Source organism: Lottia gigantea (assembly GCF_000327385.1).
Source record: "Lottia gigantea unplaced genomic scaffold LOTGIsca_4, whole genome shotgun sequence".
Taxonomy (NCBI): Eukaryota; Metazoa; Mollusca; class Gastropoda; family Lottiidae; genus Lottia; species Lottia gigantea.
This window is the reverse complement of record NW_008709379.1, coordinates 2,658,852-2,685,410: the sequence shown is the minus strand read 5'-3', so window position 1 is coordinate 2,685,410 and position 26,559 is coordinate 2,658,852. Positions and strand designations below refer to the sequence as shown.

General features: G+C 33.1%; 3 protein-coding genes across 3 annotated transcripts; all 3 read right to left on the bottom strand.

Annotated features, from left to right (window-relative positions):
- Window positions 1–604: 604 nt before the first annotated feature.
- LOTGIDRAFT_228754 (hypothetical protein) lies at window positions 605–6,046 on the bottom strand. The gene is made up of 10 exons (XM_009059721.1): window positions 5,985–6,046; window positions 4,932–4,981; window positions 4,508–4,547; window positions 4,092–4,276; window positions 3,126–3,280; window positions 2,664–2,809; window positions 2,231–2,318; window positions 1,726–1,879; window positions 1,425–1,488; window positions 605–1,024 (listed from the first exon to the last, which is right to left on the bottom strand). The coding sequence occupies exons 1-10, from the start codon at window positions 5,989–5,991 to the stop codon at window positions 612–614; spliced, it is 1,302 nt and encodes a 433-aa protein (XP_009057969.1). The 5' UTR covers window positions 5,992–6,046; the 3' UTR covers window positions 605–611.
- A 6,504-nt stretch (window positions 6,047–12,550) lies between these two features.
- LOTGIDRAFT_153696 (hypothetical protein) lies at window positions 12,551–14,315 on the bottom strand (the record flags this gene model as incomplete). The annotated part of the gene is made up of 3 exons (XM_009059720.1): window positions 12,551–12,777; window positions 13,344–13,523; window positions 14,189–14,315. 3 exons carry the CDS (start codon window positions 14,313–14,315, stop codon window positions 12,551–12,553), a joined length of 534 nt encoding a protein of 177 aa, XP_009057968.1.
- Window positions 14,316–17,117: 2,802 nt separating this feature from the next.
- Window positions 17,118–17,996, bottom strand: LOTGIDRAFT_105510 (hypothetical protein; the record flags this gene model as incomplete). Its single annotated transcript, XM_009059719.1, has 1 exon — window positions 17,118–17,996. A coding segment is annotated over one exon (879 nt), but the record flags the coding sequence as incomplete, so codon positions are not given.
- Window positions 17,997–26,559: the final 8,563 nt, after the last annotated feature.

Sequence of the window (26,559 nt, the reverse complement as noted above, 5' to 3'; positions counted from 1 at the left end):
CTTTATCCTTGGGTGATAACAAACACTCAAGCCAAGTTTCAATAAAATCTGTCAAGAATTGTGCCTTCTAGAGTGTTTACAAGCTAAAAATTGAACCCGTTTTCAAGAACAAGGGCAATAACTCATACTAATTATTTTTCGTTCTATCTTATTTTAAATAGGGCTCATCCTTGGGTGATAACAAACACTCACACCAAGTTTCATCAAAATCCATCATGAATTGCACCTTCTAAAGTGTTTACGAGCGTTTCAAGAACAAGGGCAATAACTCATATTAAATATTTTTCGATTTTATCGATTTTCAATAGGGTTCATCCTTGGGTGATAATAAAAGGTTTCAGCAAGTTTTGTCAAAATCCAGCAAGAATCTTTGGCCATGCTAACATTTTAGTTGAATGCTACAATTGAACACCAAAAGGTGTATCTGCCTAGATTGAGCTGTTGAGTCAAAAAGTTCAGGCAACCTGTTTTACAGATATTTTCTCGATTTCTCTATTATAAACGGGGACATATCTGTGATAGGAAAAGGGTCATATAGGTGAAAGCCTGTTCCATAATCCATTTCTTATGAATAAAATATTGTTTACAAAAAAGAAAAAAAAAGAAAAGCTTTAGACTTTATTAACTGGTAAAGGACAATAACTGGCGGTAATTATGTTGATATCAGGTAGAGGTTCAGTAGTATCGGAGCATGGTTTATCCACGGGATCCATGGTTTTACTAGTACCTGTGGTCTCGACCCGTCCAATGTCTAATTTACCACTGTCCTTTGGCTTGATATCGTTGACACAGTTATATAATGACACAAACAATGCCACGAATACCAGGAACCCCAAGACAGATACCAGAATCCACATTTGTCTACTGGAGACAAAGTCCTCCTCGATGCTTAAATCAAACGTTACGGTCTTCAGTCTAAGTAGATTCGGCAAGTCATTCTCTTTGTTGTCGTTGATGGTCCCGAATTCTTTGTCTGTAACGTTCTCACATCTAAATGGTTTGGTTTTAATAAAGTATACTCCACCTGAAAAGATAAATTGAAATGAACTAAATTATCGTCAAGATTAATCTAACCTGAACCCTTCACATGCAATGACGCTGTGATACTAGTGCAAAACTTACAGTGCAAAGTACAGGGGAAAAACTCCTTTGTTCCCTAGAAAACAACCCGCTGACCCACAGCAGCTTCAATAATCCTATATACACCAGACACTGTTAAGGCTACCGATGCAAACAAATCGTCAAACAACCTTACGGAGAACATTTAACATTTGCGCACTTCATGAAAAGAAACTGCTGAGAGATGACTTCAAGTAATCCTAAAATATTCCGAACTAATACCAATACCAATTCATTATTTTGGGGTTTGAGACAGTATTTACCGCTTTATGAGCAATGAATTTAACGATACAAGTTATACTCACCACGCCTGTTAGGAAAATCATGAATCAACTCAGATCGCTTTCGTCTTTCATTTTCACACGATGACTAGAATAAAATTTATTGAATAAATTGAAAACAGTCTCATTTGGTATTTTTTATCCTGAGGGGTCCAGTATATTTTTTCTAACGAGAAAAATCAATTTGATTTTTAATTAAAATTGTAACTGATAACTGAAACATAATCTCTTCAAACCGCGACTTAAAAAAAATAAGATATCTCATAGGGAAAATAAAAACTACAAGGTTATTAGACCAAATAACAAATTTATAAAAGATACGTACCCCGTCACAGTTCTGGAAGCAAAGTGTCAAATTACATTCGAAGTCCACAGAATCATCGCCATCAACTTTGAAAGCACCAAAATAAGGACTGTAGGCCTTCAACCCTTTTGTAATAAACGCTTCCTCTCTGCCAAATACAGAACCGTCACCGCATCTATAACAATAAAACATAAATCATACGATCAGGTAGCACCTCGTTTTAAAATTTACACGTAGATATTAAAGCTACCATGGTTATAAAAAGCGAGCAACAGTAAACATATGGATACATATATCCAGATAAAAGGTAAAAATATATATGTATAATCGATGTATAGGTCAGCAGAAGCATTTGACAAAGTTTACCCATGATGCAATCCAAGATCTTTAGTCAGAGTAATCTAATTGTTTATTAAGCTGATTATAAAAATGATTTAAGTTACTAACCAAATCATATGACAATATAACACTAAAATCATTTTATGTAAAGTTTTCGTGATATAGCCTTAGTGGTGTAAATACATACCCTGCCCTGAAAATGGCATGACGAGCGCCTGACGGAATCCCTACAGCATCACAGCTAACTGGTTTGATTCCCACCTCACCGCTACTGCCTAGAAAATAATATTCACACCCTGGTTATATGAACCAAAAATAAAATAAGATGCCGTGCATGGTAGATACAGCGTCGGAAGAAATGAAAACGAAGATACATTAATCTAAATATTTAATTTATCAACCGATAGGGGTACATTTCTTCTTCTCGTATCCTTTTCAGAATGCAAATCCAAGGTGTACCTACAAATGATCTTTAACGTATCCTGTAAGATCTCAGTGATAAACCATATCAGTAACATCTGCACGTCCTGAAATGGCCCGAAGGTCTACTATACTATATGCATTGAAAATAATGAATTGAGAAACCGACACAAAATGCATTGGACATCTAGAGCGCTTACCATCTGTCGAAGCGATGAGTCGAACATATCTGTCCAATTGAATAGAATCTGCTATAACCTCATGTCGTACATTTACCAAATCTAACGATAGGTCTGAAGTGGTCGGTTCTCCCATGTTGTGTGAAATTTCCTTTGGAGCCAATATTCTGAAATGTAAAGTGTGTGTACGTCAACACATGGGCATATCTTTAATTTACACCAAAGCACGCTCAGTTAAGAATGCCTCGCAGCCAACTGGCGCTTACTCACTTTAAGGCAAAAGATCGTTCATAACCAATAATTAGAGACATAGTTGCTCTTTCAGTTTCACTGTGCCTTTTCAGATAAACATTGTCATAAAACACAGAGTGTCAACGCTCAACGACGCTCTTTCACTTAAAGTATAGCTGTGGTTGGATTTGTGAAAACATTGTAGACATTTATTTCTCTGGATCAATAACATGGAAGATGAAAGTTACTTACCGATCACCAATCACAGTCTCTTCAGTCTTAGGTGAACCTTTCTCGTCAAAATTACAAGTTATCAAGTACTCCCTATTATGAGTGTCAATTGACCCTGCCATGTCACCCCAAAACATGGTCGCTTTTAATACATAGGTATTAGTATTGTTCAATCTCTAAAATATATCAACGTAGGGTTGGTGTCAAATCATAATCAATGCATGATTGCCATGTGTCTGTTTCGGCATTCAGGGTGCCTTCTGTTAAAATGAAATTCGTGTAGAAAGCAAAAACAGTAAATAAGATCCTATAAATGTCAAATGAAATGTAGGAAATTTTTTGCAAGAATATGCAATGTATTGTTGTAGCAGAAAAAATATGTTTTATACGTCCAAATACTTCTAACAAGATAGTTTGCCAGGCAAGGTAGTATACGCCAACTAGCACCTTTGATTTTAAATAAAAATATTTGGCAGTACAAGATATTCAATCTTCAGTCATTCACTTCTTTTTAACCTTTAAATGTGACACTGAACAATATTAGGCTACCATATTGCCGAAGTCCGGCATGAATAGAGCCATTTACATTTACAAACTAAAAATTAAATGCATTTCCAAGAAAAAAGGGCTATTACTCATAAAATATTTTTTCAATTTTTGATAAGGTTCATCCTTGTGTGACTACAAACACTCACACCAAATTTCGTCAAAATCGGTCACGAATTTGTGCCTTCTAGAGTGTTTTACGAGTAATAAAAAATTGAACGAGTTTTCAAGAACAAGGGTAATAACTCATAAATATTTTTCATTCGTCAAAATCCGTCAAGAATTACACATTCTAGAGTGTCTAAGAGCATTTCAAAAACAAGGGCAATAACTCGTACTTAGTATTTTTCGATTTTTTGTGATTTTAAAGTCAGATATGTCTTTCATCGCAACGCTTTCATTTTTACACAAAATTTGTTGTTGTAAGTATTAAGCACTTACATCAAAAACACAATAAAACTGGCTGTCCATTAATGACGGGAACAGATCGAGAAAAATACCATCTTCAGTCAGGAAATCAAAATCACCATTTCGACAGTGTGCAACGGCTCCAGCTCCATTCAGATCAGTCATAATACTGATAATAGGTTGATTATATGCTACACTGGGCCCACAATCATGATATACTGAAAATACGATACATGTGAAGTACAGAAGTTCAGCAATTCAGTCAATTGCAATCGTCTTTTCCTTTCAGATGCGGTATCTGCACAGTCTTATTGGCTAGTTTGGGCGACATATTAAGAACTTTCCACCCATGTGTTCATGTTAGATCTGCCGTCATGATGGCTCTTAAAGCGAACAAGATGTAAGTATAACAAGGTACCAAGAGGAGAAATAACATAAATTATACAAACCCGAGAGGGCAAATCCCTCAGGAATCTTGTCTTGGTAACCCTAAAATACACAATTATCGATTGTGAAACAGATAACTATTATAATACTCCCCCCTCCTCTTACGTTCAATAAAAACAATCAAGAATCGTTTTAAAAATGTACTGTATGTATAGCAAATGGCGGCATGATTTTAGAACAATTATTGTTATTTTGAAGCTAGGACAAACTCCATATTTAATTGCCACAGAAACAATGTATGTTATCCAAATCCTTCTGACACTCAACCAACGGACTACAATCCAATACAATATACTCACACCGTAACCTACACAAAACAATAGACCATATTCAAATATTGAATATTATTACAAAGGTAGGGAATATGCACACATCTCACGGATCTTAAACGGATGGCTAATTTCAAATCTGTTTATGTTAACTGACCTGAGTAAGACTTGATATGACCAAAATGAAGAAGCTTGTTCTTAACACATCTAAAATTGATAAAACAAACAAAGTTTTCAAAAAATTACATAATTCTGCACATACCAATTCCATTGTTTCGTCTTAGATGTTGGGCTCAGGATTGCTGTCAATTGCCGGTATCTAATCCGATTCGTCGCAGTCGACAAGGCGGTCAATACCGAGAAATTGACCCACTACTTGCAGTTGCGATCAGTTTGGAGGGCAAATTTTTACCACAAGAGCCCTTTTTGATTAAAATGAAAAATTCATTGTTACGTTATTTCTCCACCTGCCACTTAAAGGGGCAAATTCGCCATTTTTGGCATTTTGGTATAGAGAAAAAACGAGTCTTCTTCTAAACTTTCTAACGCAGATAGATCTGGACATACAGGACTCAAATTTCGATGGCGAGTTGTGAACACTATTACTGATCCGCGTAGCTAAAATATTTCCCGCTTCTAATACTAACGTACGATTGGTCTAAAGAATGACGAACTTTAATATTAATATTCAATCAATCAAATGCTCTGTACAATAAAATATTTCATCTCTATGCTCGCAATAATAGATTTGTCAAGGCGTTGATAAAAATGTCAACCAATGAAAACATTATTTCTTTAGAAATTTAGAGGTGATTTCTAAATCTGATTTGAGGACCATTTTCACAACATTTCTAGGAAGGAAGTTTGTTTATTGCAAAAAACCCAACTCTTTGACCAAAATGTTTACAGAATACCATTTTGCCCAATATTTTCGTTTGAATTAAAATACCAACTCCAAAATAATATTGAGAAGATAACTGTGCGATCACGATGTTTATATTATATATATATGGTATTTTAATTCAAACGAAAATATTTGGCAAAATGGTATTCTGTATATATATTTTCTATGTGGATTGAAAATGCCTAAATTTACGGAGAATCTTAGATTGCCTTTGCGTTGATGAAAATCCTATTGCAAATTCATTATTTATATTTTGCAATCAACTCTTTATATTGAAGAAAAATTGCAAAACGGTAGGTATTTTACCTGTCATCTTTCCCAATTTAATCAGCAATGTTTACAATGACCTCTTATCTGACTGTTCGCACGTGCAGAATAAAATTGTTAGTCGGAAATAGTCGTATACACAGACAATATCCCACTGTTGATATATTAAATATTGTGTTTTACAGTAAGATTAAGTAAAATTAATCTGTTGAATCAAACGGTCAAGAGATTGGTTTGCTCAGCTAATTTTCAGCTTTCACCAATGATGTCATAATATGTCGGGTGACAAGTTTACGCTCGTTTTTACTGTAAGCTGATATCAGTTCGGATTACATGATACCCTTTGACTTTTATAGTCATAATTAACAAGACGTTCAGCCATCGATCGATTTGGTGTAGTCGCTATTTTCCAGACACTTAATATCGACCAGATGGACACCAACCCAGCACGCGACCATCTATGTAGTACGTTCATCGGTTCATTGTGACACATGTTCTAATTTATAAATAAACACAAAATTTGAAATTTAAGGCTGTGACGCGACATATTGCAGAAACTTATCAACGTAGAGTGGCATGCAGAGTACCCATTGGATAAAGGACATCGTTTTGTAGAGATGCATGGAATGGAATCGCTAGTGGAATTGGTCTGTTATTGAGGTGAATATTGTTATCGATTTTCCTAACAGATCAAAACAAACCGATGAAGCACAAAACTGCCACAATTGACTACAGACAAAAGGAAGTGGTTACTACATAGTCAATGAAACACCAAAAGAAAATTTGGACTGTGAAGAGATGTAAATTTCGAAAACATCGTAAGTAGTTATAGCTTGATCAGCAAGTATAATGAGTGTAGTCGTCGTATTTCCAATATTGAGAACAGATTACACCGGAAGATTAAAAGCCATAACAACGTATTTTAGATTCGAATTAATAAATATTTACAGATGCTCCTTCCCATTTAATCGTTTTATATTTCTCCTTAAATTTTTGATTTATAGGATGTTGGTTACCGAAATAAAAAACTACGATCTCCAGTGACCATTTCATACCCCTTGGTTTTTAATGATCATTATTATTACTTTATTTTGTCGTTGATTGATCTGAATTTTTACCTAGGCCTGTGCTTTCGTAATTCCAATTATATATTGTTGTTACAACCACTCTCACCAAACTAAAATGACATAAAATGACGTGTGACGCCCCACTTTTCTGTTCCAGTTTTGTTTCAATGAAAACAAACCATGTAATGTAGTACCGTAAGCGAGATTTTGACAGAAAAGCAGAATGCTGCATTAATATAGTTTTTGAATTGAATTTGAAGTTTTTTTTTACTATTTCGGATCCAGCACTAAACGTTATGTCTGAACTATACTTCCGTGTTAAAAAAGTACAACCCCTTTTAAGGGAACGGATTCTCATAAACTGATCGCATAGGTCTGAATTTAAGGGTCTGTACTTCCTTTACTATTATAATAGAGCAAAGCTATGTGTATCTGTGTCCTCATTATTCCAGTTAATCCGACTGTGGATATATCATCACCAAGATATTAAATCAAGAATCGTCTTGTCGACCCGATCGTCAAAATTAGTATCCAATATACGTTTTTGCCTTTTTTTGTATCGGATTTTCTATACGATGTTGACAAGCCAGTATACTTCGGTTTTGGTATTTCGGACGTTGTATTTAGTGAGTGTCTACATGTGCGAACGCAATAGAATATACAAGAAGTTAACAACTGAATCCATATTCAATTCCTTTTAATTCTTTTTACATAATAATATATAAAAGATAAAAAAAACAATTTCAATTTCAGAATGGGGTTTCGGTGGTCTGAATTGAATTTCGCCTGTTTTCTGGTTGTGGTTGTGATCTGTGAAGTATTTTTTATAGCCAGCGTGTTTTCTAACGAACATCAACAAGCTGAAATTAAAGCTAGAGTGAAGTTAAAAGAAAAGTTATTCGATCAAGCGTCACAACGAACTGTGGACAGAACAGGTACGACGGTAGCGTTAAAAAGACCGGGAAAGTTAAGCCAAATCCTTCTTGGACAACGAATTATTAAGCAATATCTGTGATAAAAATATTACATACTTTGCTAGGATTCCGTATCAAATAGACAGAAATTAAAGGGACAGATGCGTCATTTTGTTTTACAAATCGTACCATAGTCTCAGAAACGGGAATTATTTAGCTGAGCTAATTTTTTATACTGTTCACAGGTCACCGTTCACAGCTGTCTATAGAAATAGGAAAGGAATTTCCAGTTTGAGATATATTTGAAGAAATTAAGTGATTTTCGTACATTTCTAGTACTCCTGAAGACCATTTACATACAAATATCAACGACTTAAATCAAAATGGCACATAAGGCATTTCGCTAGCCTACATGTTGTCATGAAGATCACATTAATATTATGCTAGTACGTTATGTTCCTTTCGGTGTTTTCCAGTTGGTTTTCTGGCATTGAGGACCTAATAGAAGCATTGAAACGGAATCAAATATCATCATATTTAACCTTTGCGTCGATATTCTCGCCATTTATTGATTAATTACCCTCTTTACAGATCAGCCATCAAATAAAAATGGCCTTCGTGGTATCATCTGGTGATGGTCCACTTTCACCCGGGCCCTTCTCATTGAGCAATCGATGTGTAACCCAACAGACGGAGTACTGATGTGTGTGCTTATAATTTACTACAAATTCTAAACATTTCCAAAGCTTTCTTCCATCTTAAATCAATTTTCAGGTGGGATTTGTCCCCGATAATGACGAAATAGTATAAGGAGGACTTACTCTTCCGTTTAATGGTAAGATGTAGGTTCTATCTTGGGTTGTATAAGATGTTATTATGCGATCATATTTCATAGGGTGCATAAATCATTTGATCTCAAATCATATTCTACATGTATATTGAAATATATCATAGTTATTGTTGATGCAGAATAATGTAAATAAATAGTAAACAATCATGTAGCAACCAGTTGCTCAACTAGTTTTTTTTTCAACATATGCTCTGCAGCATTCTTAGCAAGTAAGGACACACTCCGGTAATTCATTTGCCATCTGCTTCCATGTGAAAGATTGGTTTCCTTATTTTTTAGTGTCCAATTAAGCAAACTATTTGAAGAACTGGTGTTTCTTATGAATTTTCACGTATTCTTAATCATATCATTACGTTCTTAATGCATATAATTAAGAGTTTTAACCAATCAAAAATGTCCATGTATGTGCAGTCTGGATAAACAAAAAAGTCTTTTTGAGCTTTCTTGATCGGTCATTCATTGGAATCATGCTAGTAATTCTTTTCTAATTTAGCTGATTATTAATTAATTATTGACATGTGAGACAAACTGGTATTTTTCCAAGAATGAAAATAAGGGAACCCATCTTTAAATCTCAAAAATCAACCTTTTATAACTTTTCCCAAAAATCTCGTTGAAAAATTTCACATGGAAGTCTGACCAAGACTTAGATTCAGGACAAAAATTCAATATATCATGACCATGAAAATTTAAAACTAGCTAAACTGAAGTACATCACTTCATTTTATCAACATCCACTTGGCCCTCACTGCAGACAACATGACTATATTTAGAATTATCCTTCCGCATGAAAATCTCTCATCATCTCACAAATGTTATATCATATAATGACGACATTGGTATTTTAAATTTTGGCAACTCTATATCTCCATACCTCTGTAGTTTTATGCTATTTCATTCATTTACATATTTTTGTCTTACATTTTGTATATTTATGGGGTGAGGGAGCCTCTTATAATGGGTACCGACGGACTTGGTTAAACAAGTATCTATGGTAATAGAGTCACTGGTAGCCAACTACGAATATTCGACTCGGTCTTGTACTTGCAATGGATGTTTCTTAATGATAATATCTCTTGTCGGTTTAAAGAGAAAGCTAAAACACGATATTGCTGCCAGGAATGCAACTATAAACCGAATCATTTATTATATAACATGAAATGTGCTTGGTATCATGGGAGTTTTATATATGGTCAAATCCACCGCTCCCAGAACAATTCCTTAGTGACGGACAATATCTGTAAATACATATAAGTGAAATCATAGGTAAGTGGGTCTTTTTTCATGCTCGATGGACATCATAGACCAGTCAACCGACGCTAATAAACAACGACTGAGTTAACATTTCAACCATATATCTATTCTTAATATTTTAATGTTTGACACTGATTGCTGCTAATCATGTTTAATACCCCATGCCTAACGGACATGGTTTGTCTCTATGACAAAAAAATGTAGTTTTCGACGTCAAATAGTTGAATGAAAGATTGCAATTCTGAATATTTTTAATTCGTAAGATATTTGGGAGAACGGAGTTTCAGGTTTTCAAGTTGTGCTAGAATCGTCATTTAATATACCTGCAAGAAAGTCATGATTAAACTACAAAACGATGGGGAAATCATGATGTTTAGTATTATACGCCCCTGTAGCCACATTCGGTTTAATCTATAGACAAACTAGGCAGTTGCCTTTCGGACCATGGAAAATTCGGCCCATGACAAATTTTCTAACAGTAAATATTATCAAACAGTTAATAAATTTCTGCAGGCCCATCGAAAATTCGGCCCAGTTGATGAGAAATTTCTTCACATAAAACATACTAAACTTCTTTATTTACTTTATTATAAAGGTCTCGCAACCTTAGCACCTGCAGGGATAAACAAACAGTTCTCGTATTTCAATTTATCTACTCTTACTCTTTCATCATTTATTTGCCATTCTTTAATTTTTCTGTGACCTATATAATTTTTTATTTTATTATCTCCCTTGAAAACATATTTATTTCTTCATTTTACCTCGCTGAATGTGTCATTTCTTGTCAGATAAGTGTAGTTCTTCGTAGAGATAGAACTTTTCTCACCAATTTTTGTTTTGTTTCGCTAAAATGAGAAATTAAGCCCTCTACCGTTCGTTTGCCTACGACCCAACAAGTCCAAAATCTTTCTTTAGCTACGTCCCTGTTCTTACTTAGAAATAACAGAAACGAGTATCGTTTGTAAAATCAATTGTACATAAGAGGTTTTGTAGGTTTCTTGTATTTTGTCCTTTGTATTAGACGTAGGCGGTATTTTGTATTAGAGGTTTCTTTTGTTTCGTCTTTAGCATTAGACGTTTTAGGTATTTTGTATGGCATTATGCTACATTTGTGTTTTGAATGAACAATTTCTACATAGTAATAGGTTTTTGCCGCTTTCCCCGCCATACTCTTTTACCATTCTGATTGGTCAGATTTAAATTGCACCACTCTCATTTCCACGCCCACAACACGATGTGTGACGTTCTTAAAAAAACCGTATTCGTGATACGATGGTAAAAGACGTGACTCAAACCGATCTCTGTTTACGCCACTAATCTAATCGGTATGAATTTTAAATCGAATTTTAAAAAAATACGGTAGCAGTTTAAAAACTGATCTCGCCAATCAGGTTTAAATTTTAAAACAATATATTGACTGTACAATAATATTGTTATGATGAATAATGGATCCACCAATTTCTAAAGTGTTAAATCAACATTCCACCGAGAGTTGCCTAGTATGACTCTGTGGGTCCGAGTTTGCTTTCGTAATGTCTTTTATTTTTTTTCGAAATTTACACAGAGCACACAACTTGACTGCAATAGCTACAGCAACATTTAAACTTTCCTAAACCTTCCATAGCGAGGACTAAGTCATTGAAATAAATTGGAACATTTTTGCAGAACCGGAATTGGCACATTGCAACATATGCAAAAAGAAGAAAATTGGCTCTAAAATTCGCATTTTTGAATCGATTTTATTCTGGCTTTCATTTTTGGAATCTGAAAATATTATCCATTTGCAGTTAATCGATTTTGTAAATCGAAACCTCGTAGCACTTTTGTAAACCAACTTTTGAAATTTGTCACATTGTTTTTCAACTTTGCTGTTTTTTGTCCAATCTGAAATGTTTGGTGCAAAGAGAGAGTAAACAAAATTAATCTGTCAAACTTTTATGTCACTTCCGGTTTAATCGAAACCGATTCTCACTTCCGACTGTCCTACTTTCAGTGTTATGAAGATAGATTTATTATATGTAGAAGCTTCAAAATTTAGAGCATAACTGGACAATATGATTAAATCTATGACAAAGCAAATGCGATGAGTGTATCTTTTTATTTTAATTTTGGAGTTGGAGCACAACTCGTATAGAATACATTAATACAAAAACTTTTCACTTTTGGTCAGTTTACGTTAATAGGTCAGTTGATTCAGTATTGTGGTTCTAAAAATGGAATAAACCTTGACCTTTATAGGACCTTATTAGCCTTAGCGATCAATCTTAATTTTGGCTAATCATGAAACTGGATAACAAAATGGGTAACGAATATCAAGTAATGATAACATGCATGTAATAGCAATGTTAATCTGTAAGCATCCAATTTTCACCTTCCTCTTTTTTTTTATATATAATTATCATTACTTATCAAACCCCCCAACCTCAGACAGTTTTCCTTTTATGGAAAAAGTTTGCTCGTGTGAACTGGAGCTAGACATGGAATACAATGTATTTGATGTGTAATAATTTTGCGGAATAGTTACTTTGGTAGTATTGGAATTTCACATAAAAACTTGAGTGGTTTGGTACAAGTTATATCATAAAGCCCACGTTCATATGCCCGATATCCAAAGCAGTGCTCCTCGCCGTTTTCATTATTTGGGGAACCTTGAAAATTAGTGTAGGTAGAACCATCCAGCCATGAAAATTGACCTTCCATGAATTGATCTGTTCCTCCCAAATAGAAAAACCCATTGGCTATACCTTCTGAAATGTAGAAAAATTCAGAAATGGCTTAGTTACCTGAAAACAATAGCAAAACGTTCGATGAAACTACAAGAGCACTAACTGGATGTTCATTATGGGATTACGTACGACCAAATGTCCATAGCACGCCTCCATTCGTCATACTTATTAAAACATTTATAGAAACGCAACTTAAACCCTGTATCAAACCGTTTTTCTCGCACTGAAGGCTAATGAATTTTGGAGCAGACAAATGTATAAAAACACAAATAGCCACATATCACAAATTTAAAAGGAATGTAAAGAGGTTTTCACAATTTGCACCATTCTAATTTTTAATCAAATGTGTGTGCCTCCTGCAATTCCACTAAAACTAAGGGTTTGATGACGTCACTAATCGCGAATGGCCTTATATATTGAGATTAGTGACGTCATCAAACACTTCATTTTAAGTGGAACTGCAGGAACCACAGACGTCTGACTGAAAATTTAAATTGTGCAAATTGATGTCCCCTAAACACATATTTTTTTTAGAAAACCTCTTTAAAATCCGCTCAAAATGCAGATTTGGTTAAAACAAGACCTACCTGCATTTAAAACTGTTTTCAACAGGTCGAATTTATCTAAAGAATTGACGAGGTACATATGACCGTATTCGGTATCACAAACTAAGTTTGCTTCCATCCATGACTTCTTAACTGAATGAAATTTCACACAGGTGTTATCATCCGGATAAAATGTGTACCCCAAATCTTCTCTACAATTTTCTACAAGAAATAAATTATCTTTATGAAATATGCAATGAATGCCCATCTGGCCATTTTCTCCACCAGTCTGATTGAAATGCACATGTAGATATTCGTTTCGTGAATATTTCGTATTCCGTGGACTAATTGAAAAATATTTCCTTAAATCTGATTTAATTTTGATATTTTTGGTAAAAATTTACTTGGAAAGAATGTGTTCTTATCTCTTCAAACAGGCAGCGGAAAAGCTATGTTGTATTTTGTTTACAGGACCTAATTTCCGTTCTACCGATCTGATTCTGATTGGTCAGATTCAAATAGCTCCAATCTCATGCATGCCAACAAAACGAAGTATAGGGGGCTTAGTTTGATACGGGTTTATAAGGCAATGCCAAAACCCGTATTCGTGATACGATGGACCATAGACAGCATGGGAAATCGCCCATTGAGAAACACGAAACGAAACCGTTGGAACAGTATTTTATTCAGATTGTTTCTCTGACTGGGATAATCTGTCATCATCAGCTATACAGTAATAGGAAAGAATATAAGTCAAATCAGCTTACCAAATGAAAATCTTTGATCAACGATACCCTAATAACACCAAGGCATCGAAGAACAAAACTAGTGACATTCGATAAAACCAGTTATATATATACATGTACAAGGATGCCAATGATACTTACTGTAATATGTCCAATATATCAATAAATTTGGATCCTGAATTGGCATTACTGCACTTCTAAACCTTCCTACGTGAACACCACATTGTTTCGACGCAACGTTGTATTGAAATGATAACGAATCATTCATATTTGTACTGCGGACAGCGCAATATACCCGAGTTACATCATGGTAATATAGAGTGTCAGCGGCAAAGCCACTATGTGATGGTAACAAGAGGAAAGTGCTCCCTACTTCATCCGAATATACATATGTATAGGTCGAGAAAATACGTATCAGACAAACACAAATACTTAAATGGGTGAGCATATTTATCAAGTATTCAGATTAGATAATTTATAACCTGATAGTGCTCTAATATTGTAAGAAAATATGACACATGGTTTCCAATTCCAACCTTAACAGTGGTCTCTTTTGACGCTAGGAACTATTCCAACTAGTTAGCTGGTATATGGTCTTGAAATTTCCTTATACTCATATTTCTCAATAAAGAATATATATACAGTGTACATGCTTAAATTTCCATTCACAAAATTAATTAAAGACTTTCCAACACTTCATGTTTACTATCATATACGTTCAATGAATGTCATTTATGATGCATTGTTAATGAAAATGACTTTCTTTTTTACAATCTTGTATGTTCACGTTTTTTTTAAAAATAATGCTCACTATCAAAAACGTAATAAAAAATAAATGTTCACTTTAATATTCACGGGTAGAAATTACTTCTGTAATTGTATGATCTGAATCTTGTGTGTTCACGAAGTTTTCAGATATGATGTTCACTATTGTACAAGTCAAATGATTGTTCACTTTAAAATTTAAGTTATTATTTTTGAAACTATATATTCACAATTTCTGTATGTTCACGAATCCTTTAGAAACGATGTTCACTATGTGAATTGTGTAACTGACTCTGAATGTTCACAATATTGAGTGTTCACTAAATTTTCCTCCTATTCAGGTACTTGTTAAGTTCACATACTCGTATATTGAATAAATGTTAAGATATGTCAGATATTGAATTCTTTACTATAGTCTCAAATCTAAATGTTCAAATTAGTTCAATAATGACAATTGTTAATAATTATTGTATCTATAATGATCCCATTTGTTAAAGAATTAAAAATATTGGATTTGGTCCGATTCAGCTCACATTCCTTAATGTTCAATAATTGTTTTATCAATTTATGCCATCTTAAAAGAACACTTTATATTAAATTACCAACTGCCACTTCAGTACCATTTGATTACTGATTTGATACTAATTACTAGTTGTGATCACATCTATATTGTAAACTTGTAAAATTATCTGTAATAACCCAATCTAGACTCCTTGCACCTTTTCAACAACTTACTAACTTTGGCTATTACTTGAAAATTATAAAATTCCAAAACTAGCTTTCATATTGATGGATTCTAAATCTTGTCATAGTTTTCAAAATTAATCTTCTTGTGGATGCCAGAGGGCTCTCTGAGTTTAAAAGTAAAAGTAATCATAAGTTATTACGACTTTTTCAATAAAGGATGTTTTAAAATTGATCTATACTATATACTATAGATTTGTTTTATTGATCTCATTTACACGGATCTATATATCTAATGGATTATTTTCTCAGAAACACAATGTTCTTGGTTTTAGAGTTCAAAACCTTGCTCAAGGACATCTACTAATACTTAAGTACTATAACAACAAATTTCAGTAAAACCTACAGTACTTGTCAACGAAAATGCATTTATCAATTTTTCAGCTATCAATCTGACCCTTCCAAAGTAAAACTATTCAAATCAGAATGGTAAGTGTGTGTAGCTTGACTCTATTACTGTATTATTGTTATTTAGTGTCAATCGAGTCTAGCAGTTACTTTAAAAAATGTTTTTCCCTCGAACCGTCTCCAGACACGTACCAGTACTACATTAGTTGAACTGGAAAAAGGAATGAATTAATTTTTCAATCAGCTCGTTTTTGTAGACTCGGGAGCCACAAGGAGTCGAAATTAAAAGGTTTTTGTAAATTAAATTAAATGATCTTTGGCTTACCAGATCGACCGGCAATCGGTGTTTTTAGGGCTCGACTAAATAAATCGAACCAGAGATCCAAGTCTCGTAAGTTTCCAACCGGCATGGGCGATGGTATCTGAATGGCTCTTTTTTATGTTTATCGTGTAAGATTTTATCCTGAAGTTATAGGGAAGTTATCGACAGTTTATGTATGTATGTATGTATGTGTGAGGGTGTGAGTATATGGTGGTGTGTGTATGTATGTATGTAGGTATGTAGGTATGTTTCCGACTTTTGTTGTAAATATGAGACCTATCGACAAATAATCGAAACTTTATTGAAATAGCTTCAAAATACTCTATACCATAGACCACAGACCTGCTCAATACATTCTTGTAGTCTAATTAAAATAAGAACCAATTTCCGTTTGTAATTTATTAGATTCGTTTCGAATGTTTCATTAGCTATTAGCTTTGAACGTTACCAATACTCTTTTTAATAAAAAACAAACAGATGTAGGCCTAAGTTTAATTAGACTGAAATTCTAGCACAATACGATTTCATATGCAGAATCACGTGCATCATATTAAAAGTAAACTCCTTTGTCGAAATTGTTATTGTCTCAAGAAAACAATATATGTTATTGCACGAATAAAATCCATATTGAAAAAGCTCTACTGGAGGTAGCATTGATTAGAGCTTTCAGTTCCCAGAATTGAATTGTTATCTTTTCTTTATCAATCCGTTGAATACAAAGGAACCACATTATCAACCAATATAATGACAGTGTACTATATATTTATAAAGAGTTATAATCCATATTCAACTTGTCAATCAATAATCTTCAATTAAAAATGTATCATGTGCTGAAAAGTAACAATGTTTAGAACCGGAATCGTAAAACAAATTGAGTACCGAATGTGATAATCAAGTTTGTAATGGTTGAGTAATGAGTGTATAGAAGCAATTGAGTAATGAGTGTATAGAAACAATTGAGTAATGAGTGTATAGAAACAATTCAGTAATGAGTGTATAGAAACAATTTATTAATGGTTGTATAGAAATAATTGAGTAATGAGTGTATAAAAACAATTTATTAATGGTTGTATAGAAACAATTGAGTAATGGGTGTATAGAAACTATTGAGTAATGTGTGTATAGAAACAATAATTGAGTAATGAGTGTATAGAAACAATTGAGTGTATAGAAACAATAATTGAGTAATGGGTGTATAGAAACAATAATCGAGTAATGAGTATATAGAAACAATAATCGAGTAATGGGTGTATAGAAACAATAATTGAGTAATGAGTGTATATAAACAATAACTGAGTAATGAGTGTATAGAAACAATTGAGTAATGGGACTATAGAAACAATTGAGTAATGAGTGTATAGATACAATTGAGTAATGAGTGTATAGAAACAATAATTGAGTAATGGGTGTATAGAAACAATTGAGTGTATATAAACAATAATTGAGTAATAGGTGTATAGAAACAATTGAGTAACGAGTGTATATAAACAATAATTGAGTAATGGGTGTATAGAAACAATTGAGTAATTGGTGTATAGAAACAGTAATTGAGTAATGGGTGTATAGAAACAATAAATGAGTAATGAGTGTATAGAAACAATAATTGAGTAATGGGTGTATAGAAACAATAATTGAGTAATGAGTGAATAGAAACAATTGAGTAACGAGTGTATATAAACAATAATTGAGCAATGAGTGTATAGAAACTATTGAGTAATATGTGTATAGAAACAATTGAGTAATGAGTGTATAAAAACAATAATTGAGTAATGGGTGTATAGAAACAATTGAGTAACGAGTGTATAGAAACTATTGAGTAATATGTGTATAGAAACAATTGAGTAATGAGTGTATAGAAACAATAATTGAGTAATGAGTGTATAGAAACAATTGAGTAATGGGTGTATAGAAACAATAATTCAGTAATGAGTGTATAGAAACAATTGAGTAACGAGTGTATATAAACAATAATTGAGTAATGGGTGTATAGAAACAATTGAGTAATTGGTGTATAGAAACAGTAATTGAGTAATGGGTGTATAGAAACAATAAATGAGTAATGAGTGTATAGAAACAATAATTGAGTAATGGGTGTATAGAAACAATAATTGAGTAATGAGTGTATAGAAACAATTGAGTAACGAGTGTATACAAACAATAATTGAGTAATGAGTGTACATAAACAATATTGAGTAATGAGTGTATAGAAACAATAATTGAGTAATGGGTGTATAGATACAATAATTGAGTAATGGGTGTATAGAAATGATAATTGAGTAATGGGTGTATAGAAACAATAATTAAGTAATGGGTGTATAGAAATAATAATTGAGTAATGGGTGTATAGAAACAATAATTGAGTAATGAGTGTATAGAAACAATTGAGTAACGAGTGTATATAAACAATAATTGAGTAATGAGTGTATAGAAACAATTGAGTAACGGGTGTATAGAAACAATTGAGTAACGAGTGTATAGAAACAATAATTGAGTAATGAATGTATAGAAACAATTGAGTAACAAGTGTATATAAACAATAATTGAGTAATGGGTATATATAAACAATAATTGAGTGATGAGTGTATGAAACAATAATTGAGTAATGAGTGTATAGAAACAATTGAGTAATGGGTGTATAGAAACAGTAATTGAGTAATGGGTATATATAAACAATAATTGAGTAATGTGTGTATAGAAACCATAATTGAGTAATGGGTGTATAGATACAATAATTGAGTAATGGGTGTATAGAAATGATAATTGAGTAATGGGTGTATAGAAACAATAATTAAGTAATGGGTGTATAGAAATAATAAATGAGTAATGAGTATATAGAAACAATTGAGTAATGAGTGTATGAAACAACTGAGTAATGGGTGTATATAAACAATAATCGAGTAATGAGTATATAGAAACAATAATCGAGTAATGGGTGTATAGAAACAATAGTTGAGTAATGAGTGTATATAAACAATAACTGAGTAATGAGTGTATAGAAACAATTGAGTAATGGGACTATAGAAACAATTGAGTAATGAGTGTATAGATACAATAATTGAGTAATGAGTGTATGAAACAATAATTGAGTAATGGGTGTATATAAACAATAATCGAGTAACGGGTGTATAGAAACAATAATTGAGTAATGAGTGTATATAAACAATAACTGAGTAATGAGTGTATAGAAACACTTGAGTAATGGGACTATAGAAACAATTGAGTAATGAGTGTATAGATACAATAATTGAGTAATGAGTGTATGAAACAATAATTGAGTAATGGGTGTATATAAACAATAATTGAGTAACGAGTGTATGAAACAATAATTGAGTAATGAGTGTATGAAACAATAATTGAGTAATGAGTGTATAGAAACAATTGAGTAATGAGTGTATAGAAACAATTGAGTAATGAGTGTATAGAAACAACTGAGTAATGAATGTATGAAACAACTGAGTAATGGGTGTATGAAACAGTAATTGAGTAATGGGTATATATAAACAATAATTGAGTAATGAGTGTATAGAAACAGTAAATGAGTAATGGGTATATATAAACAATAATTGTGTAATGAGTGTATAGAAACAATTGAGTAATGAGTATATATAAACAATAATTGAGTAATGGGTATATATAAACAATAATTGAGTAATGAGTGTATAGAAACAGTAATTGAGTAATGGGTATATATAAACAATAATTGAGTAATGAGTGTATAGAAACAATAATTGAGTAATGAGTGTATGAAACAATAATTGAGTAATGAGTGTATAGAAACAATTGAGAAATGAGTGTATAGAAACAATTGAGTAATGAGTGTATAGAAACAACTGAGTAATGAATGTATGAAACAACTGAGTAATGGGTGTATGAAACAGTAATTGAGTAATGGGTATATATAAACAATAATTGAGTAATGAGTGTATAGAAACAGTAATTGAGTAATGGGTATATATAAACAATAATTGAGTAATGAGTGTATGAAACAACTGAGTAATGAATGTATGAAACAACTGAGTAATGAGTGTATGAAACAATAATTGAGTAATGAGTGTATGAATCAACTGAGTAATGAATGTATGAAACAACTGAGTAATGGGTGTATGAAACAACTGAATAATGAGTGTATGAAACAATAATTGAGTAATGAATGTATGAAACAACTGAGTAATGAATGTATGAAACAACTGAGTAATGGGTGTATGAAACAAAGCCGGTCAAAGCCGGACCAGCCTCTTTTCGGGGGGAGGCATGAAACGCCACTGATGGGTGTGCAGCAACAATTGTGTTATGGAAGTGAAGAAACAATGTTACAAAAATATGTTGGTTTTACTGTCCTGGATCTGAAATATATAAGACGTGTGCATTTTGCGTCATGACATCAAATTGTACACAATATTAGTCAAAAGAAATTGTTTTTTACTATGTATTTTAGTGGTTTGGAGATATTTTAAGACAAAATATAATTTTTTTTATAAAGTTTGGAGGAATTTTAGGACAAAATTTCTGGACTATTGGCGAACTATTAATATTTTTACTTTATGACAGTTCCTCTTTAATCAAAACAAGATATACACCCACTGGTAGCTTTGATTTTAAATAAAAATATTTGGCAGTACAGTAACAATTACCAGTATGAAATTTTTAACCTTCAGTGTTACATTTCTTTTGAACTTTTTTGGGACGATACTGTATAATATTACCAAGAATTGGGCCTTCTAGAGTCTTTACAGGCTAAAACTTGAACGCAATTTTAAGAACAAGGGCAATAACTCAAACTAAATATTTTCCGAATCTTCTGATTTTTAATAGGGTTTATCCTTCGATGATTAAAAACAGCAAGTTTCGTCAAAATCTGTTAATAATTCATCCTTGTAGAGCGTTTAGGAGCTAAAAATTGAACGCGTTTTCAAAAACAAGGGCAATAACTCATACCAAATATTTTTCGATTCTTCTAATTTTCAAAAGGGTTCATCTTTGGGTGATTCAATCACACCAAGTTTCATCTAAATCCGTCAAGAATTGCACAAGCAATTTGGACGGGCTGAAGGCCCATTTTTCTTGTGGGAAGAAAGAAATTAACAGAAATGAACTCGAACAGATGGAGAAAATTATTGGAAAAATCTAAAATAAACTATTATTTTACAAGTATTCCCAATTAACAGTAATCTTTAAAAAAAATAATACTGCTTTCGACATGCCTTGTTTCCGCATAATGATGTCCATTAACTTCATAATATAAATAAGAAAATTCAGATAAAAAATAATACTAAGTAATTTAAAATGTTTTTGGATCAGATCGAATTACCGGAAGAAATGTTACAAGTCAATCAACTGTTAATCGATTCGGTGTGTTATTCACGCCATATAGCAATGCGTGAAATCAACACTATTCTTTATTAGATTGCAAGGAATTGAAATCGATTCAGAGAGAGTTAAATAACATTTTATTTTCAATTCTTAAAGGACGTGGTTCGCCATTTTCGGGGGTCGATGTTGCTCTTTTATATGTAAATAGTCTTCAGAAGTACTAGTACTGCACAAAATCGCTTATATATATCTAAAATATACCTCAACCTTGTTGTATGTAGTACTCGTTAAAAACATCAAAACACACATATAATAATACCTTAAAAAGGCAGCTGCTCAATTTTCGGGGGGTCGATTCTAGTCTTTAATATAATTATTTATAAAATCACACAATTCCTTTAAAATACATCAAACTAGACATTTTACTCACTATTTCTATATATCTTTTCTATATATCACAGAGTATCTTAAATTAACGAGTCGTCATTTTAACATTCATACGCAGATAATTGTGACTCAAATTTCGATGGTGAGCATTACTGATCAGCTTTCCTAAAGAAATTCCACTTTCTGAGACTAAAAGTATGATTGGTCGAAAAATGGTCTGGGAATTAATTTATTAATTTACTACTATCTTACTTACTATCTTACACGTAACGAACATGCTCCTCTTTCACTCTACATCTAAAGTCTGGCGCACACACGAGCCATCAGCTCAGGCAGAATTCATTCGTGCACTTCTCCTTAAGGCGATAGCTTCCGTGTGCGGGTAATTTTATGTAAGATTTTGGTAATTCATGACGAAAAGTTGAAAATCAAACGTGTTTGATAATTTTTTCCACGAATGAACAAATGCATGTGTGTGCGCGTAACTAAAGCTATCTGCTTAGAGGTAAATCTATCTTCGCATGCATAGTCACATGACAACTTAAAATGGTCGCGCCCATGGAATTGATTTTGATGGATAATAATTCTTCGTCTTCATAAGACGAAATAAGTTTACTATTAACGCTGTTACTACGCCGTTATCGTCGTCGAAAGCTATAATATCGATATAAAGATTAAGAGAGATTTAAATTTCAGGAGATGCGTTCCGAAGTCTTTCGTTCCAATTTCGAATGGGCGAAAGAACGATCTCCGTTATAGTGAAAGAGACCAGCATAGCGATAAACAATGCACTAAAAGAAGAATTCTTAAAGGTAATTCTAACGCGCATCTGAGTCTGCTTAAGGGTATAATAATGAGTCGTTGAAATTTTTAACCTTCAGTCTTACACTTCTTTTGAACTTTTTTGGGGCGATACTGTATAATATTACCAAGAATTGGGCCTTCTAGAGTCTTTACAGGCTAAAACTTGAACGCAATTTTAAGAACAAGGGCAATAACTCAAACTAAATATTTTCCGAATCTTCTGATTTTTAATAGGGTTTATCCTTCGATGATTAAAACAGCAAGTTTCGTCAAAATCTGTTAATAATTCATCCTTGTAGAGCGTTTATGAGCTAAAAACTGAACGCGTTTTAAAAAAACAAGGGCGATAACTCATACCAAATATTTTTCGATTCTTCTAATTTTCAAAAGGGTTCATCTTTGGGTGATTCAATCACACCAAGTTTCATCTAAATCCGTCAAGAATTGCACAAGCAATTTGGACGGGCCGAAGGCCCATTTTTCTTGTGGGAAGAAAGAAATTAACAGAAATGAACTCGAACAGATGGAGAAAATTATTGGAAAATCTAAAATAAACTATTATTTTACAAGTATTCCCAATTAACAGTAATCTTTAAAAATAATACTGCTTTCGACATGCCATAATGATGTCCATTAACTTCATAATTTATAAAGATTAAGAGAGATTTAAATTTCAGGAGAAACGTTCCGAAGTCTTTCGTTCCAATTTCGAATGGGCGAAAGAACGATCTCCGGGATAGGGAAAGAGACCAGCATAGCAATATTCAATGCACTAAAAGAAGAATTCTTAAAGATTATTTCTTACATCGCAGTGGGATTTTCAAACAAGGCCATTCTAACGCGCATCTGAGTTTGCTTAAGGGTATAATAATGAGTCGTTGAATGTTATAAATCTTTTATAAATGAATTATTTTTAGAAAAGTACTTATAATATTGATTTGGTAATTGAAAGGGGCATTTTGGTTGATGGGTAAATTTTGTTGCTCAGATTTCTGAAAACTTTATGACAGAAAGTTTTAACTGAACACATTTTAAACGCCAAAACAATTTAAAGATAGCTTGCCAGGCAAGGTAATATACGCCCACTGGCAGCATTGGGCAAGGGCAATAACAAGGGCAATAATTTATACTTAATATTTTTCGATTCTTCAGATTTTCAATAGGGTTCATCCTTGGGTGATTACGAACATTCACACCAAGTTTCATCAAAATTGAGAATTGTGCCTTCTAGAGTTATTACAAACTAAAAATTGAACACGTTTTCAATAGCAAGGGCAATAACTCATACTAAATATATCTTTGATTTTTCTGATTTTCAATAGGGTTCATCCTTGGGTGATTACGAACAATCACACAAAGTTTCGTCAAAATCCATCAAGAACTGTTCCTTCTAGAGTGTTTACGAGTTAAAAATTGAACGCGTTTTCATGAACAAGGGCAATAACTTATACTGAATATTTTCCGATTCTTCTGATTTTCAATAGGGTTCATCCTTGGTTGAATACGAACACTCATACCAAGTTTTGTCAAAATCTGTCAAGAATTGTGTCTTGTAGAGCAATTGTGGACGGACGGACCGACGGACGGACGGACATGGGTGACGACAATATACGCCCCCCCCCCCCCCCATTTCACGTGGGCGTATAAAAAGGTTTACGTAAACTTACGTGTAAGACAACAAAATATTCTCAGCTATAATTTATGACGTTTTTGGTAATGAAAATTTTGTATAATGCCTCTTTAATTATAGTATTAGCTAAACAAATGAAACTCGAAACCCAAAATAATCGTTAAGCAATACATAGGAGATATCAATTATAAATGGAAGATATTTCATTATGAAAACTGGTATCAGGCACCGATTAGTCTCCATGGTAAACTATCAAACTGTCTACCAAAGGTAGTATTTTCAACAAATCAAAGTCAAATTGAACTGTGGGAAAGCGAAATCTAAGGTAGAGAAGTATAACAGCATCTTATGATCTTATCTTATCAAGAACCTTGTTTTCTTTACACAATTGAGACAGGTCTTTGGTAGATTATAATGTAGACTAAAATATCAGAAAACCAAAATGTTACCAAACTGTAATCTTATTTTAATTTAGATTGGTTTCGAACTACATCAAGTCATATATTTTCTGATTCGGAACTATTCAATGCTGTTGGTTTGGAGCCCTCCAACTTGTTTGTGGAGACAGCATGTTAGTGTATTCAGATTGTGTTTGTTCTGGGCTCTGTTGCATCCAGGAATTCTGAGCATAGTGAGGCATATTGCTCGATAGTCAAGGTGTATGCTGGGGGAATGGAGAATTAAATGATTGGCTGTTCTGCATCTGTGGTTCATATTGACTTAATGTTCCCATTTGAGCATGATACAATACATCATTGATACGATGTTTCGTTAAATTCCTTATTCCTCATTTATTCTTGGCTCTGGTTGACGCAAATTATAAATTCATCTACGTTGATGCCGGAACAGCAGGTCGGGCAGGAGATGCACGTGTCTTCAACGATTCTGTTCTTAAAAAGGCTGTTTCAGAAAACACCCTTAACATACCACCACCAGCTAATATTGATGATACGATTGAGGAAAAAGTAAGCTATCATATGATTGGAGACAAGATGATTTTCCAATGAATCTAAACATGGTGAAACCCTACCAACATCGACACCTTAGCAAGGAGAAGATATATTGAATTATCGGTTATCTCGTGCAAGGCGTGTTGTTGAAAATGCTTTTGGCATTTTTGCCAATAGATTTAGGGTGTTTGTTACAACAATCACTCTGAACCCGGAAAAGGTTACGTATTTGATTTTAGCCGCTTGTTGTCTTCACAATTATATGGTGGAAAAAAAGAAACACACATACACTAGTGTACGAGATATTGAAAATCATAACCAGAAAAGAGTAACAGCGGGATCATGGAGGAATGACCCATTATTAACAGGAATGGTTCCTTGCATGGACAGAAATGCCACAAAAACGCCAAAGACCAACGTGAACGTGTAACCGCATATTTCCAATCAAAGGTTGGATCCGTACCATGGCAGGACAGCATGATAGAACTGTAAACTATTAACTATTAATGGAACTTACAGTACATGTATTTAAGCTTGAAACAGACGTCCTTACTGCTATGTGAGGGGCTAGGAACTGAAACCTTTCAAGCAACCAATTTGTCCGTTTACTCGCATTCTTCCTAGCACTACCGCTGCTTCGTGTTAACACTTAAAAAAACTATAATTTTCAAGCAAAAACCGAGGGTTGGTGGCCTAATTCATATACTTGTTTGCTCAATAGATTTCTTCATTAAATTAACTCATTTAAAAACAGAATGAGTTTAATTTTAAAACACAAACAAAAGAAATTCGAAGGAGACGGTTTCTTCTTGGCTTTTGTGTAGCTATTTCTCAAAGCCTTTAGTTTTGCTCTCACTATCTTTTGCTGTCTCAATAATATTTCAATCAATTATTTTCAAAAATAATAGCACTATCTTTTGCTGTCTCAATATCATTTAAATCATTATTTTTAATAATAATAGCTCTATTTTGTGCTGTCTTAATAATATTTAGATCAATTATTTTCAATAATGATAGCACTATCTTTTGCTATCTCAATAATGTTTCAATCTATCATTTTAAATAATAATAGCACTATCTTTTGCTATCTCAATATCATTTAAATCATTATTTTCAATAATAATAGCTCCATTTTTTGCTATCTCAATAATATTTAGATCAATTATTTTCAATAATGATAGTAGTACATGAGTATATGGATTGGGCGCACCCCTTGTTTTTAATTGAAAACTACAGTTTTTTAAGCATCAAC